Here is a 13,465-nt window from a genome sequence, read left to right as displayed (position 1 = left end):
CTGACGTTTTGCCTGCATCTGTGGCTGGGATCTTCAGAGGATCCTCTGAAGATGCCAGCCACAGATGCAGGCGAAACGTCAGGAGAGAATGCTGCTAGAATATACAGTTCCTTAACTCTAATGATTCCGGCCGTGAAAGCCTTCGACAATACATATCTGTACAAAGTTTTCTTTGCTGAGTATAGGGAGGAGAAATCTGAATTGGATGTTTCATCCATTCTGAAGCTGAAATTGCATTCAATGTATTGTTTATTGATTTTAATTCTGATAAACATAAAGGCAACTGTTTTCTTTTTTTAAAAGCTTCTGCCATTAACGTTTTTGGTATGAGATTGAGAATCCGCTAGAAATGTATAACATAGGTCAGTGGTGGCGAACCTTCGGCACTCCAGATGTTATGGACTACAATTCCCATCAGCCCCTGCCAACATGGCCAATTGGCCATGCTTGCAGGGGCTGATGGGAATTGTAGTCCTTAACATCTGGAGTGCCGAAGGTTCGCCACCACGGACATAAGTATTATGATTTAGGACAAAAATAAATGCAGTCTTTTTCATTCAAAGTAGTTGTAGGGGAACAAGTCTTGTTGAAGTCACAGGATTGTTTACCCTTTTCATTTATCCCATCATTTCTCTATTTCTCCCTTCAGCCTCCATTTCTCCCATCAAGTCAATTTTAAGTAGGTATTAACCTGCATGGGAAACATGAGGCAAATATTAGCTTTAGTGCAGGAAAAGAGAAATTTATATCAGGGAAAATAGCACAGAAGGAAAGCCTTCCGAGCTTTTCCCCCAAAGCCGCAACTCAACTCTAATTATGAATCTTTGCCCCTTAACATCCTCATCTAAGTCCTGCTGGGTGAATCCCTCCATCTATGGTTATTATGCTACTGTTGCACTGCAGTAGTCATTCACCTTACAGATTTTCTTGTGTGAACCAATAAATATCCGGAAAGGGAATGATAATCGTAGCATAATGAGAGTACAATACTGCACAATATGTGTGTCTAACTGTGTTGCGAAAACATCCCCATTCTGCCACACAGAAAGTTACTGGCAGCCCCTTTTTGATGGAACGCATTACCCTTCACTAAATGTTTGCAAGGATGCAATTGCTGAAATGTATAACCAACTGAAGCTTCTGTTGCAGGGGAAAGCATAGATGGTAGCAGAGAATTTTTTTTAATTAGATTGTATACTCTCTCCTTTTATTGACTGACTTCAGCCTCAGGAAAGGTCACGGTGGCTCTCTCTTTGCCACTGGTAACAGGAGCTGCAGTTTGTTGACTTAATGCTTCTCTCTTCTCTTTTTCTCCCTAATGTAAAATGTAACAACTTTAAACCACCAGGCAGCCTGCATGACAGCAGTGGCCCTGGCTCTCTCTTGCAGCCTGTGTCAAGGCTTGAACTTTCCAAATTATGTATTTCAGACATTAAGAAAGAAAGGACTTAATGGCTGTGACAGTCCAGACCCGGATGCAGACGATTCAGTAGGTCACAGCCCTGAGTCTGAGGACAAGTACAGGAAAATTAATGAAGATATTGATCTAATGATCAGCAGGCAAAGATTATGTGTAAGTACTCCAAGTTCCCTTTCATTTGTTTTACTTTCTGATATTTCTCTGAACCTGGCAGGCATTGAACAAGAAAGAAAACAAAGGCTGTGAAAGCCCCGATCCCGACTCCTCTTATGCCCTCACCCCACGCACTGAAGAAAAATACAAAAAAATTAATGAAGAATTTGATATTATGATCAAGAGCCATAAAATACCTGTAAGTACCAAAGGTTAGATGGCTGTCTGCTGATAACCGCTGCAGTAACACACTCTAACCCTTTCAGTCTTGGTTTCTTACAAAAGAAAGAAAGAAAGAAAGAAAGAAAGAAAGAAAGAAAGAAAGAAAGAAAGAAAGAAAGATAGATCTGTGAGGGACACATTTTGACATCTCCCCCTTTAAAACCAAATTGCATTTATAGGAAATACCGCACCAATGTATATTTCCACCTCATGAGGTGTGTGAAATTTAATGAGATGTATCTGACATAAAAATGAAGTGAAAGTCAAAAAACCTAAGGGAGGAAGTTAAACTGAGCATTATGTACAGTGGATATTTAGAATTCTGGTTTACCACACAATTTTATACCAAAACATATTTAGAGAACAACAGTGGAAATCTTGCTGTGGACAGCTTAGTGTGCTCAGAAACTGCTTTCTGTGGGTATATAGAAAGACAAAAAAAAGAACTATATATTATTTACTTATCAAGATGATTTCTGTTTTGCCGTTCTGTCATACAAATGGCATAAAAGGCAGCTCATGACACGAAATTAGAATGTAAAGTTTTTTAAAGAATGTGAGTCCTATTAGCACATGAGATTATTGTCTGAAGTCGGTTACCACACTGAAGGGTTACGTAGCTAATTGCTGGTTGCAGGAAAAACAGACTGCATGAGAGCCGAATGGTAGCGTACAGTCAAGTTTGTGTGTTGGAGGTGATTTTACGGCTTTATCAGAAGACTTGCTTTGATTTCATCAGCATTTCTCTTAATGCTTTAACGAGCGCTAAATTTTGTTTTAACCAAGACAGAATTTCTAACAGTCATATGCCTTGCCAGATACTTAAGAGAAATAACTCTGCATGTGGCTATATTGTTTGCACAGATGTAAAGGGAGGCGGGGGAATTCAATTTGAATACTAAATAAGTGCTTTTAGTATCATTTATAAGTACTGTATCCAGAGAGATAACTGTGTTAGCATGATGTTACAGAAAAAAAGACACACACACCCCCCAGAAAGAATACTTTGGCACCTAAAAGACTAACAATAATATTATGTAGGGAGCTATTTGGAGAACCTCACATGTTTCCTAGGATACCCATGGGTTTCCAAAACAGGCCCAGTAGTTCTCTTCTGGAACTATTAAAGGCTGATAATGGTTGTGGGGAGGCAAAAGCCTTGTTTTATAATAGTGGTGTGCACAATTTTTGTCAGTATTTTTCAGGTTTAATAGAACCAGTATTTGAGACCCTTCCCAAAAAGCTGGATCCTCATACCAGCTTTTTCAGGTTTTCACAATTTTTCAGATTATTAAAACCAAACCCAGAAAATTCCGCCTGCCTCTGAATTTGGCGTGGATCTTGAAGACAGCAAGCAGTGCAGAGTTGAACACATGACACCTGCTGCTTCCAAGACCCACGTCAAGTTTGGAGGTGGTAGCCAGCCAAACCTGGGGTTCAACTCTGTGCAGCTCCTACAAACTCCACGTGGAGCCCAGAGATGGCATGTGGAACTGAATGCTGGACTTGGCCAGCTGGCAGGTAAGTGAGGGAGAAGAGGACTCCCTTTTTTAAAAAAAATTGCAATGGGACAAAAGCAGCTCAAAAATGCCCCCCCCCCCCATCAGCATTTTTCAGGATCCATTGTAATGGCTACCTTATATTGTCACTATCTCACGCCTACTGTGATCCTCCTTAGGTACCATATGTGTGAGAACTCACAACTCATATGTAACTGTGTTATATCTGTTCTGTGGTGGGGACCCAGACCAGACCTGTATATTCTCTAATACATGAAGGGCTATACAAGATTCTATTCTGTGAAAATTTACGCACTTGCTAAATGTGTCAGTCTTCTAGGTGCCGCAGAACTGTTACATTCAGTAGCATTATGTGTGATGGTTAAATTTGTAATGTGATTTGCCAAAAATAGTCAACCTGTAGCATCTCTGAAAACATCTGAAGATACAAATGGGCACAATAAGAGCCTCAGTTGCATAACAACTGAGACTCTTTGGCTTCTATGCAAAATATATATGGATATAAATTGATCATCAGCTCCTCCTGCAGCCATCAAGGTTACTGAATGTAAGCCAGGCTGGTTTGACCTTCTGCCCTGAAGTGCCTTGACCTTTCCACTAGTACCCTGCTTGGGCAAAGGCGGATCAGAGGGATGTTTCTGTCCTGTTCTGTCCAGCATTGTGCAAATCTGCAACATGGGTTTCTTGTCATTATGTTGTTCCAGCCTCTATGGTAAGATGCACTGGCTAATTTCTCCAACGAGGCTGTCTTAAAACCACAATAAAAGGCTAATCTATGTCAAGAATTCTGTCATAAAAGCTTAACCTTGAATCATGTAGACTTTATGCACAGAGATGTAGGACAGGTTCAGAAACAGTTAAGGCTAACAAACACCAGTATACTGTAAGCAGTGAACCTACCTCACATCACACAATAGATGTATCTGTCCTTCTAGATATGCTGCTGGAAATATGTTGCTAGAAACTCTTCTTTGAAAGCAAAACTTTGCTCTGATTGTGGCTATAGACAGTGGCTACAATCAAGCTTTAGTATCTGTCTAGTACATTTCAGTTTCCTTTAAAAAACTTGAAGTTGCAAACATGATTATTCTTTCCTCATTTTATCCTAACAAAAACCCTGTGAGGTAAGTTAGGAAAGAGTGTAGCTGTACTGAGGCTACCATGTGAGCTTCAATGGCTCAGTAGGGTTTCCAGGTCTCTATGGGAATCCTTGATGCCTGCCCCCATTCTGTTGGCCAGTGGGGGAAAAAATGATTAAAAATCACCATTATTCCAATGCCCCCATTTCCCCAGGCCTTCCAGACTCATGTATGTAGCCAGCATACTGACAGGCAACTGTATGGCTGAGTATGGATTTGACCTTCGGTATCCCAGATCCTAGTTTGACACTCTAACCATTACACCACATTGATTCTTCTATGAGTTGCTTAATTAAAGAATAAGCCTCAGAGCTCCTCACTCTTGCACACATCCTCTCCTTTGCCCTCACAAATACTGTGCTGATACTGAAGACTTCCTGGTTTAGATCAGGCATTTTAACCAACTGGTTGGACTAAGTTGATCCATGTCACTTTCTAGTGTAAAAAGCCTTTCCCTGATGCATGGTCCACCTTTGAGTCTAGGGGGAATACTGCCAGTAGTGTGGTTTATTTCTTGTCAACAAACCATGATTAAATTGTGGTTTAAAAGTTATGGTTTGTAGACAAAACTATGAAATTTGCTAAAGCATCTTGTTCAGATATGGCAGTAAATGGTGGTTCCATTACAAACAAGGGAGTTTTTATCTTCTGACTTGGAAGGGTACAAATGGTGAGAGTATAAGGGGTGGAAGAGTGAATAAGATTTGTTCTCATCACAAACAAACAACTTGTTTGTTTTGTTTTTGATATTTGAGTACCTCTTCCTGTATGGATGCAAGAGCTCAGGCATATGTTGATTTCCTTTCAGAAATGAAAAGGCAACAATTTTGTGCAAACAAGCTGAGTTCCTGAAGGCAATATCTGTGTCCACAAAAGCAAAAAAACAAACAAACAAATTTATGTATCCAAAATGTACACAGCCACTTGTGACACCCAGACAGTTTCATTTGCGGGAGCTAACATCCAGATGGGAGACATTTGCTCTTAATAATTTCTTTCGCAATTTAAACGATTCTGGACTGTTTGTAGCACACTCCTAAGGGAGAGAATTTTTCATGTATATTAAAAAAACTTGACTGAATTGATCTGCCCTTTGTACGAAAAGTCATGCTTTCACAAACTTTTGGAAAACTAGCAATGTACCCATGAGACCAGAAAAGCTCCAAGTTGGGCTAAGATTCCTTGCAAGTTCTTCTTTTTCCAAAATGCTTAACATGTGTCTGCAATTTTTAATTGAATTCATGCACCCTTTGCACTCACGCTCTTCTCACTTGCCTAATGCCATATGTCGGGGAGAGAGCTTTGATGTTGCCCCTGTGATTTTAGCAAGCCAAACTTCAATATGGAGATGTTGCTCAAAAACACAGCCACCACAGCACTGTCTGCCTAGAATGCCTTGTGAAACTGCGAACCCTTTTTCACCTGCTAGAAGCCTGGTCTCTACTAGCTCTTCTTCTTGCATTTGCTACTCTAAAAAAGTCTGTCATAAGGGAACTAAAAATATGCCTCTGTTTGAATGGGATTTTCCACAAGGTTTCCAGTCAAGAATTCCCATGCCTTTAATTACAGGATAGAACTTTCACAGGTATAGCTTTTTAAAAAAAATCATTAATTTTAAACAGAAGCACAAAGGCCATGTAATGAATGTACAGTTTGTACAATTGAACCTTGTGAGCTTTTGTTAAAAAAATAATTAAAGCACTATTGTTTTGAAAAAAAATATTTTAACAAATAAATAAGATAATAGTGTAGAGAGTGATATATTAGAAGGGACGTTGTAGAAGCTTAAAAATAATTGTCTCTTGTTGAAAAAGCCTAAATTGTATTTATTGGAACCACACACAAGTTTAGTTGTAGAAAGGGAGCAATCATAAGCAGCTCTACTCAGAAGAAAGTCCAATTTTATTCAATGGGCCTTAGTTCCAGAAAATATTATTGTAATTGCAAACTGAAGAATTTGTGACAACATTGCTAAGCTGTACTGTTGATGATGGCAAAAGCCTTGACATTTTATACAGTGGAGGCAAAAATTGACTTTTATGGAACTTTATACTGACAGAAGGTGGTTTGTAGGGCTAAGTTGCTAGAATTTAAGCAGAGCACTGCCCTTTTCTAGCAGAACAGAGCAGATAGTCTGATCTTTTACTGACATAGAAGGCCCGGCCTGCATTCCCTTGGTAATTTTTGAGTCCATCAACCAAGCCTAATTGTCTCCCTATGAAACAACATAGAGGCCTTTGAAGACTGTGCAACTCTAATACTTTCTTTATTTCATTCTTCCAAGAAAGTAAAATAAAATAAAACCTACTGCAAGGTTCCTGACTGAGAGTGAATCCTGGCAGTATGCTTTTGTATTTGAAATCGTACTTAGTGGCACATTTTAGCAGGTGGATTGTGTAAAAGCATCTAGCACCATCTCGAGTAGAGGTACTAAAAAAATCACGATTCATTTGTCAAAAATATTTTCACAGAGGTGGTTTCCTATCTCCCCTTCTTCCATTCCTCTGGGTCAATAAAACATTGCTTTTGTGTTAAGCATTGAACAACCTCTTAGCAGTTCTGAGAGAGGCTTCCCCTGTGTCAACTGAATTAGCTCAATTTGGCCAGATCTTAGGGATGGTGCACATGGCTGCCTTGCTCTCTGCAGCTGCTCCACCCCCTCTTTCCACGAGCTCCACCCCCACCTCCTTCCCCCCGTGGAGCTCTCCATGAGCTCCACCCCCACCCCCCACTCCCTGTGACCACAGCAACTGCTTGGGATAACCAGCTGATCTGTCTAACGTTTCCTAAACAGAACTGCGCATTCCTGTGCTTCTATCAGAGGAGAAAGTGGCCACTGTGAGCAGGGTGGTTGGGTATTCCAGTTTTGAGAGCCTGTAGAGCATGCACACCATACACAGGGTGTATTAATAAGGGCAGCAAATGTATTGTTTTGAGTGTGTATGTATGCAAATGTGGGAATGCGTTTCTAGAAATGTATGTTCAGTTAGTATTGACAAGGTGAAATAACATGAGGAAGGAATTTGGACTTAGGCTGATTCCGCATGGGCCAAAAACAGCAGTGTGAAAATGGTGTGAAAACAGGATAAACCCTTTTACACCGTTTTAAACCCTTTTACACCATTTTTGCACCATTTTCATGCTGCAGTTTTTGGCCCATACGGAATCAGCCACTGAGTCTGGTATTGAAATTTAGGAGGCACACTAGTTTTCAAAAGCGGTGCTGTGGGAGTGAGGACTTCAGAAGAGGCCAGGCCATGTCCCATTGTTATTCTCAGCATAGTTGCTGCATCTGCTTGCTAATCCCTGCAACTGAAGCATTTACACGACTGCCAAATGCATGAGTGAGATGCAGATTGGTGTTTTGCGTACCACTGCAAGAGGAGAGCTCAGAAAAGCCTGCTCAGAGTGAAGACAAACTGTGCTGTGTTTTGTGCATGACATCAGCGGTCATGCGATTTCTGCAGCTCTTAGTTGTGGTGGGTGTTGCCTGCTAAACATGGCTGGGTGTTTCAGCCTGAAGGCTGCATGATTCACACAAAAGCTTTCTGCTGTCTTATCTTCACTGGTGGGGGAGGGGAGGCCAGTTCCAGCATTATTTTAGAAGTACCAGATGGATACTTTTATCATGTTATTTGTCATTTAGGGTATTTCCCCCCCTTAAGAGTGCTACACATTGCAGTCTTCCCAGAAAAACCTCACAGTTGTACAGTAATATGAGAAGAACAATGTATTTGCTTGTGACAGAACACAAACTTAGTGAAAACTTTTAGGATTGTACTTTAGAAATACCTATTTTTGAAAAAAAAAGTGTGGTAGTAGTCATATATTGTGTTTTAAAGCGCCATAAGGGACAAATGTGCACCCAAAACTGCTGAAATGATATATAACATAGCCATAACATAGCGGTGGGTGTTGCCCCTGTGGACTGCTCACCATAATGTTTAAATAATGGTGATTTGAATGTTTTCACTGGGCTTTCCTGCACAGCACAAATAAAATATCTTGAGGATATTAAAAGTAGCATTTTTGGGAGGAACTGTGCACTGCTCCCCCCCCCCCCCCAAATATCCTCAGGACATTTTATTTCAGCTCAACCCAGGTTTTTAGAAAACACTACACTCGTGATCTTTCCCCCCCAAGATGGGGTCAAGACCTATTTGCTGCGTGGAGAACAGGAAATGTCTCATCTTTCCCACCCAGTTTTAAGGCTTTTTCTTTCATTTTTTGCTGCAGCTCACGCCCGCCATTTTCTTCTGCTTGTGATTATGTCATGCCGCCTGCCATTTAGTGAAGGTTTCTCTGAAAAGTTTCCTCTGCTTGCAGCTCCTGCCCACTATTTACATGTAAAAAGTACATTAATGAAGTTTAATGAAGCACACATGTTGTTTTTCCTCTTTTTTTGATGGGGATATCTTTAAAGCTACAATGACATGATATGAGAATCTGCATTATGTGTGCATATTTCGAGTCATGGTAGCTTCAAAAACACCTCAAAAACAACAAAAAAGGGAAGACGACATGTGCCCCAAATTGGCAGTCAAAACAAACTTTATTCATGTACTGTTTACATGGAAATGGCAGGCAGACAAGCTGCATGCCGAGGAAACCTCTGAGGGAAACCTTCACCAAATGGCAGGCAGCATGACAGAATCACAAGCGGAAGAAAAATGGCGGGTACGATCTGCAGCGAAAAGGGAAGTGCTGTGCTAGTGGGTGGGGAGGGGTGAGAAAAAGAACCACTTTCCCTGGCAACACTTTTTTTGTCCACACTGTGTGGATAAAAAACCCTGAACAGTTTTTTTTAAAAAAACATCTGCAAGATGTTTTATTTGTGCTGTGCAGAAAGGACCATTGTTTGCAGAAAGGACCATTGTCCCTGTTATACTTATAATATCATACAAGACGTGGAATATTACATCGTGGAAAAAAGATATCTCACAAATTTATTTTTTAACATGACCATTGGCGTGATTCGGTGCACTCAATGACAATTTTTTTTCCTGATACAAAGAACATGAAATACAGATGCAGAAAGGACTTAGAAATCAAAATCATGTTTAAAATGAAGCAAAATGGATGACTCAAGTTGATACTATAATATGGCATCATTCCTTTTCCAACACTCCTCTACTAGTGATCTGATCAAGCAGTGACATTTACATCTTCATCATTCTTAACATTGCATCTGTATGTGAATGTGAAAAGAAATCTATATAGCTATACAAAATCTGCATAGCTGTATGTGAAATACAACACTTTTAAAACCATGGACCAGTCTGGTGTACTTTCTGTGCAATTCCCACTAAAGTGAATTAAAGTGGCAAAGGAATGGAATTATACAGTAACATAATACAATCGTACAAAAATGTTAATTAAAAATAACTTTTATGAGTCCATTATGAAAGTCTACATGTCCCCTACTCAGCCTAGAGAAAGAAAAGGATGTGGGCAGATGACCGTTTATGTGGTTCTCTAGCCCTCATAAGCATCCTGCCAGGTCTGGTGGCTTCTGGTTGACCTGATGCCTAAGTTGGAAATGGAACTGTTGCATCCATTTTTATATAAATTCACCTTGCTGTCACCTCTCAAATGTATGTAGCACAATGTATGCTCTGACTACTTATCACGCCATCTTCTCATTTTTTCAGGTTTCAGACAAGTTGGAGCAACAAAGTTCAAATCACAAATGTAAAAGGCTCATTCCGCACACACAGAATAATGCACTTTCAAGCTGCTTTCAGGGCTCTTTGAAGCTGTGCGGAATGGCAAAAACAGTTGTGAAAGCAGCTTGAAAGTGCATTATTTTGCGTGTGCGGAATGAGCCAAAGATAATATAAAATCCCAAATTCTTCCTCTAAAACCTTTTCAGTATAAGCTCTTAATTCCTAGAGTATATCAGTAATTCTTGGCTGTTTTATATTGCAAGCCATTTGGGTTTACTTGCCCTGCAAAATCTACAATTTTTTACCACATCACCACAGACTTCAAAATATTGTGTGGTTGCTATTGTGTGGTAAAAATTGGAGGTTCCATTACATGTGACTTGCTGGGTCTGCAGAGCTGCCACTGGGCTGTTGGATATGAAGTGGTCCTCCTGTGGCTACATTTGAATCCGCTCAGAGGAGCAAAAATCATCAGTCTGTTGCATAGCGCTGAACAACAGTTTAATTGGTTTGGAACTGCAACTTCTTCACTCTTTTTTGAAGAGGAGAGGAATTAGAGTAGAATCTATTCTCAGTTTACAATTCCAAGAAGTTCCCATCACATTGCCCAAATGCTAGAACTTTGAGTGGTACAGAGTGAATTTCACCCAATTATGTTGCTATCCTTAGATACATAATTGTATGATATTTTAAATTACATAGTGCACATGTTTTGAAAGAAATGAAGCCTGCATCGTAAGTCATCCTTTTTCCAGGGTTGTGCCATATGTGCTGAAAAACAGATCCTACTTGTAGGACAGGTGCAGTGTGCAAGTAGAGGATTTTTCTTCTTTTTTGTCTAAAGAAACTTTGTGTCAGGCTTTAGAACAAAAAAATTGGCAAGATCATTGTAAGTTTCACTATACCTAGGCTTTTACACATTCTACAGAGTAGCAGGAATGCAAAAAATGCAACTGAAGTTCCACTTGATTGTGCTAGCAGACTGAGGCTGAACACAGACAGCTGGTTTGAAGATAAGAGCTGAAGGCAGAGGGATTGTTTCTCACACACTACACACTTGTCCTACTTTCATTTCTGATAAACAGGGTTTGCAGGTTTTTAAATTGTTTGAAAAGGCTGCAATTCATTCCAGAGCAGAAGTGATAGTGGGAAAGAAAAAAAATGAATGTATGTTGAGAATTGACACCTCTTAAGCTACCTTAATCTGTTTTAAAAAGTAGTTCTATATGTAATAGACCTTTACATAAGAACTTAGATAAGAACTTAGAACATTCAGCTGTTGCTTCGGAGCACTCAGAGCCATCCTTAGACCCAGTTTGCTTGTTATCTTTGCAGAATAGGTCCCACTCCACAATGTTTCAGTGTGACTTATTGTCATGTTATATTGTTATTACATGGGTCAATTATGTGCTTAAGAACTGCAGCATCCTCATGATCCATTTGGTTTACATGCTATTGCTGAGGTGGCTTCCCAAGATCTTAAATGTCACAGCTGCCATCTGGAACAGTCATCAGACAAAAGATGTTTCAAGGGACCCTGCATGTTGATTTCAAGTTGTGTACCAGCTCTAAATTTGTTGCTTTGATCAAATAATCGATGAGAGTTAACTTTAAAATAGAAGATGTCCACAGGCAAGGAAAGCAGTTTGGAAACGAAAATGCCTTCCACCGAGAAGGCACCTTTAACCTTGGGTCAACTATCTATAACCCTACTGACCTCCAATAGTTTGGTAGCACCTGGTTAGAGAGGCAGGTCTTAACTTATTTCCTGTGAAATACATGTGTAAACAGTTCCAAGAGAAATCGTTATCCTCAGCGATAGAAGGATTATCAACAGATATATACATATATTGTTTCTTGAAGAACTACTCTTTCTATTAGTTATCTTGAAATTCTCTCCAAAGGACTTCAATTACAAGTGTTATTTCTTGCACTTGAGTTACAAATGTCTACTTTTTGACGACTTATAAAATAAATTTTTATTACTGAGGCAATCATCCTGAACTAACATCAGTGCATTGCAAACTACAAATGTAATGTGAGAGGGATAGAATCTTGACTATATGACAGCAGTGTATTCACATCAGTTTCCTTTCCGAAGTCCCCTAGAATTCAATAGAGTGGATGAGTTGGCTAGATGCATTTAGTCTAGTGAATTTCTGGCTTTAAAAAAGAGTTCTTGAACAATGGCACAATACTGAGAGTGAGAAGTAACCTTTCGTGATTTTCTTTTGAAAGAACTATTTGTTTATATATTCAAAGAAGCATGCATTCTTTCAGTGTTTTTAAAATATATCAAAAAATTTAGTACATCTGACAAATTCCCAATATGAGAACCCTGGGCACAATCCAGAAGATGCCCATAAATGTTAACATCAAAAGGGATATAACTCTGTTGGTAATGCTGATGGGAGACTGTTCAAGCTTCTTTAAGCTTGGGCCCTTTCCGCATGGGCCAAATGAAGCGTCCCAGGGACGGCAAAAACATCGTCCCTGGGAGAGCATTTGCTTGGCCAGCGTTTTCTTGGCCAGCATTCTTGCCGTTCCCCGGACAGCGTGAAGCCGTCCCTAACAACCTAACTCATTGAGCGAGGTTTTCAAAAAACTGCGTCTTCCTGGCAGCACAGTGCGAACCGCACCACAGGGAAGCCGCCCCTTTCCCCATCGCTCCCACTCACCTGCCTCTCCAGCCTCGCTCTGGAGGACTGCAGGGACCCAGCCACGCTGTCCTCCAACCTCCAGGGGTTGGAGGGCAGCGTGGGCAGTTCCCTGCAGCCCTCCAGAGTGATGCTGGAGAAGCAGGTAAGTGGGGGAGGGTGACTGAGAGGCTGCTCCATGTGGAGCCGCCTGTCTGGCTAGGGAGGGAGCTGGGACTGCTCATTCGAGCAGTCCCCACACCTCCACTGGCATAAATTATGCCGGTGGAGAAGCGCTGCCGCCGCTTGCAGAAAGGGCCATAGTTTGGAATTGCACAAGAAACCTACAAAACCTCGACTGACTGGAAACCACTGAAGGGTACAAAAATGGGTGATGCTAGTGGCAGTGACAGCTTGGCAATATTTCCATCTTGAAAATTATCTTCAGGATTTTGGTAATGTATTATAGTATCACAGGGAGTAAGACATTTATCACTTACATGGAAATCTCAGAATTGTTTCTTGTTTGTTTCTTGTTTGAAGTTGATTTTTCTGAAACAATTCTGAACATTAGGATGTTACAGCAAAGTAAATGAAAATGCTAATCCCTTTTGCCCTATAACAGAACTGCGAGGGATGTTGCTGTCATCATACAAACTTTGTATTACTGCACATTATGAACCTTTATGAGTTTAGAATTAAGTAATAC

The 13,465-nt window shown here is 40.3% G+C and overlaps 1 protein-coding gene across 14 annotated transcripts in view; it reads left to right on the top strand.

The window, feature by feature from the left end:
- Positions 1-13,465, top strand: part of MEF2C (myocyte enhancer factor 2C) — a 198,685-nt gene that overhangs the window by 141,185 nt on the left and 44,035 nt on the right. For 10 of the 14 annotated variants that reach the window (XM_048504775.1, XM_048504764.1, XM_048504776.1 and 7 more), the window contains one exon: positions 1,430-1,573. In XM_048504775.1, the coding sequence (XP_048360732.1) occupies positions 1,430-1,573 (144 nt within the window). Of the gene's footprint in view, positions 1-1,429; positions 1,574-1,634; positions 1,773-13,465 lie in introns of all 14 variants that reach the window. The other 4 variants (XM_048504778.1, XM_048504774.1, XM_048504772.1 and 1 more) reach the window with 2 other exon arrangements.

This window comes from Sphaerodactylus townsendi, linkage group LG07 (assembly GCF_021028975.2).
Source record: "Sphaerodactylus townsendi isolate TG3544 linkage group LG07, MPM_Stown_v2.3, whole genome shotgun sequence".
NCBI lineage: Eukaryota > Metazoa > Chordata > Lepidosauria > Squamata > Sphaerodactylidae > Sphaerodactylus > Sphaerodactylus townsendi.
Note: the sequence above shows the minus strand (reverse complement) of the source record. Positions and strands in the feature narration are given on the sequence as shown.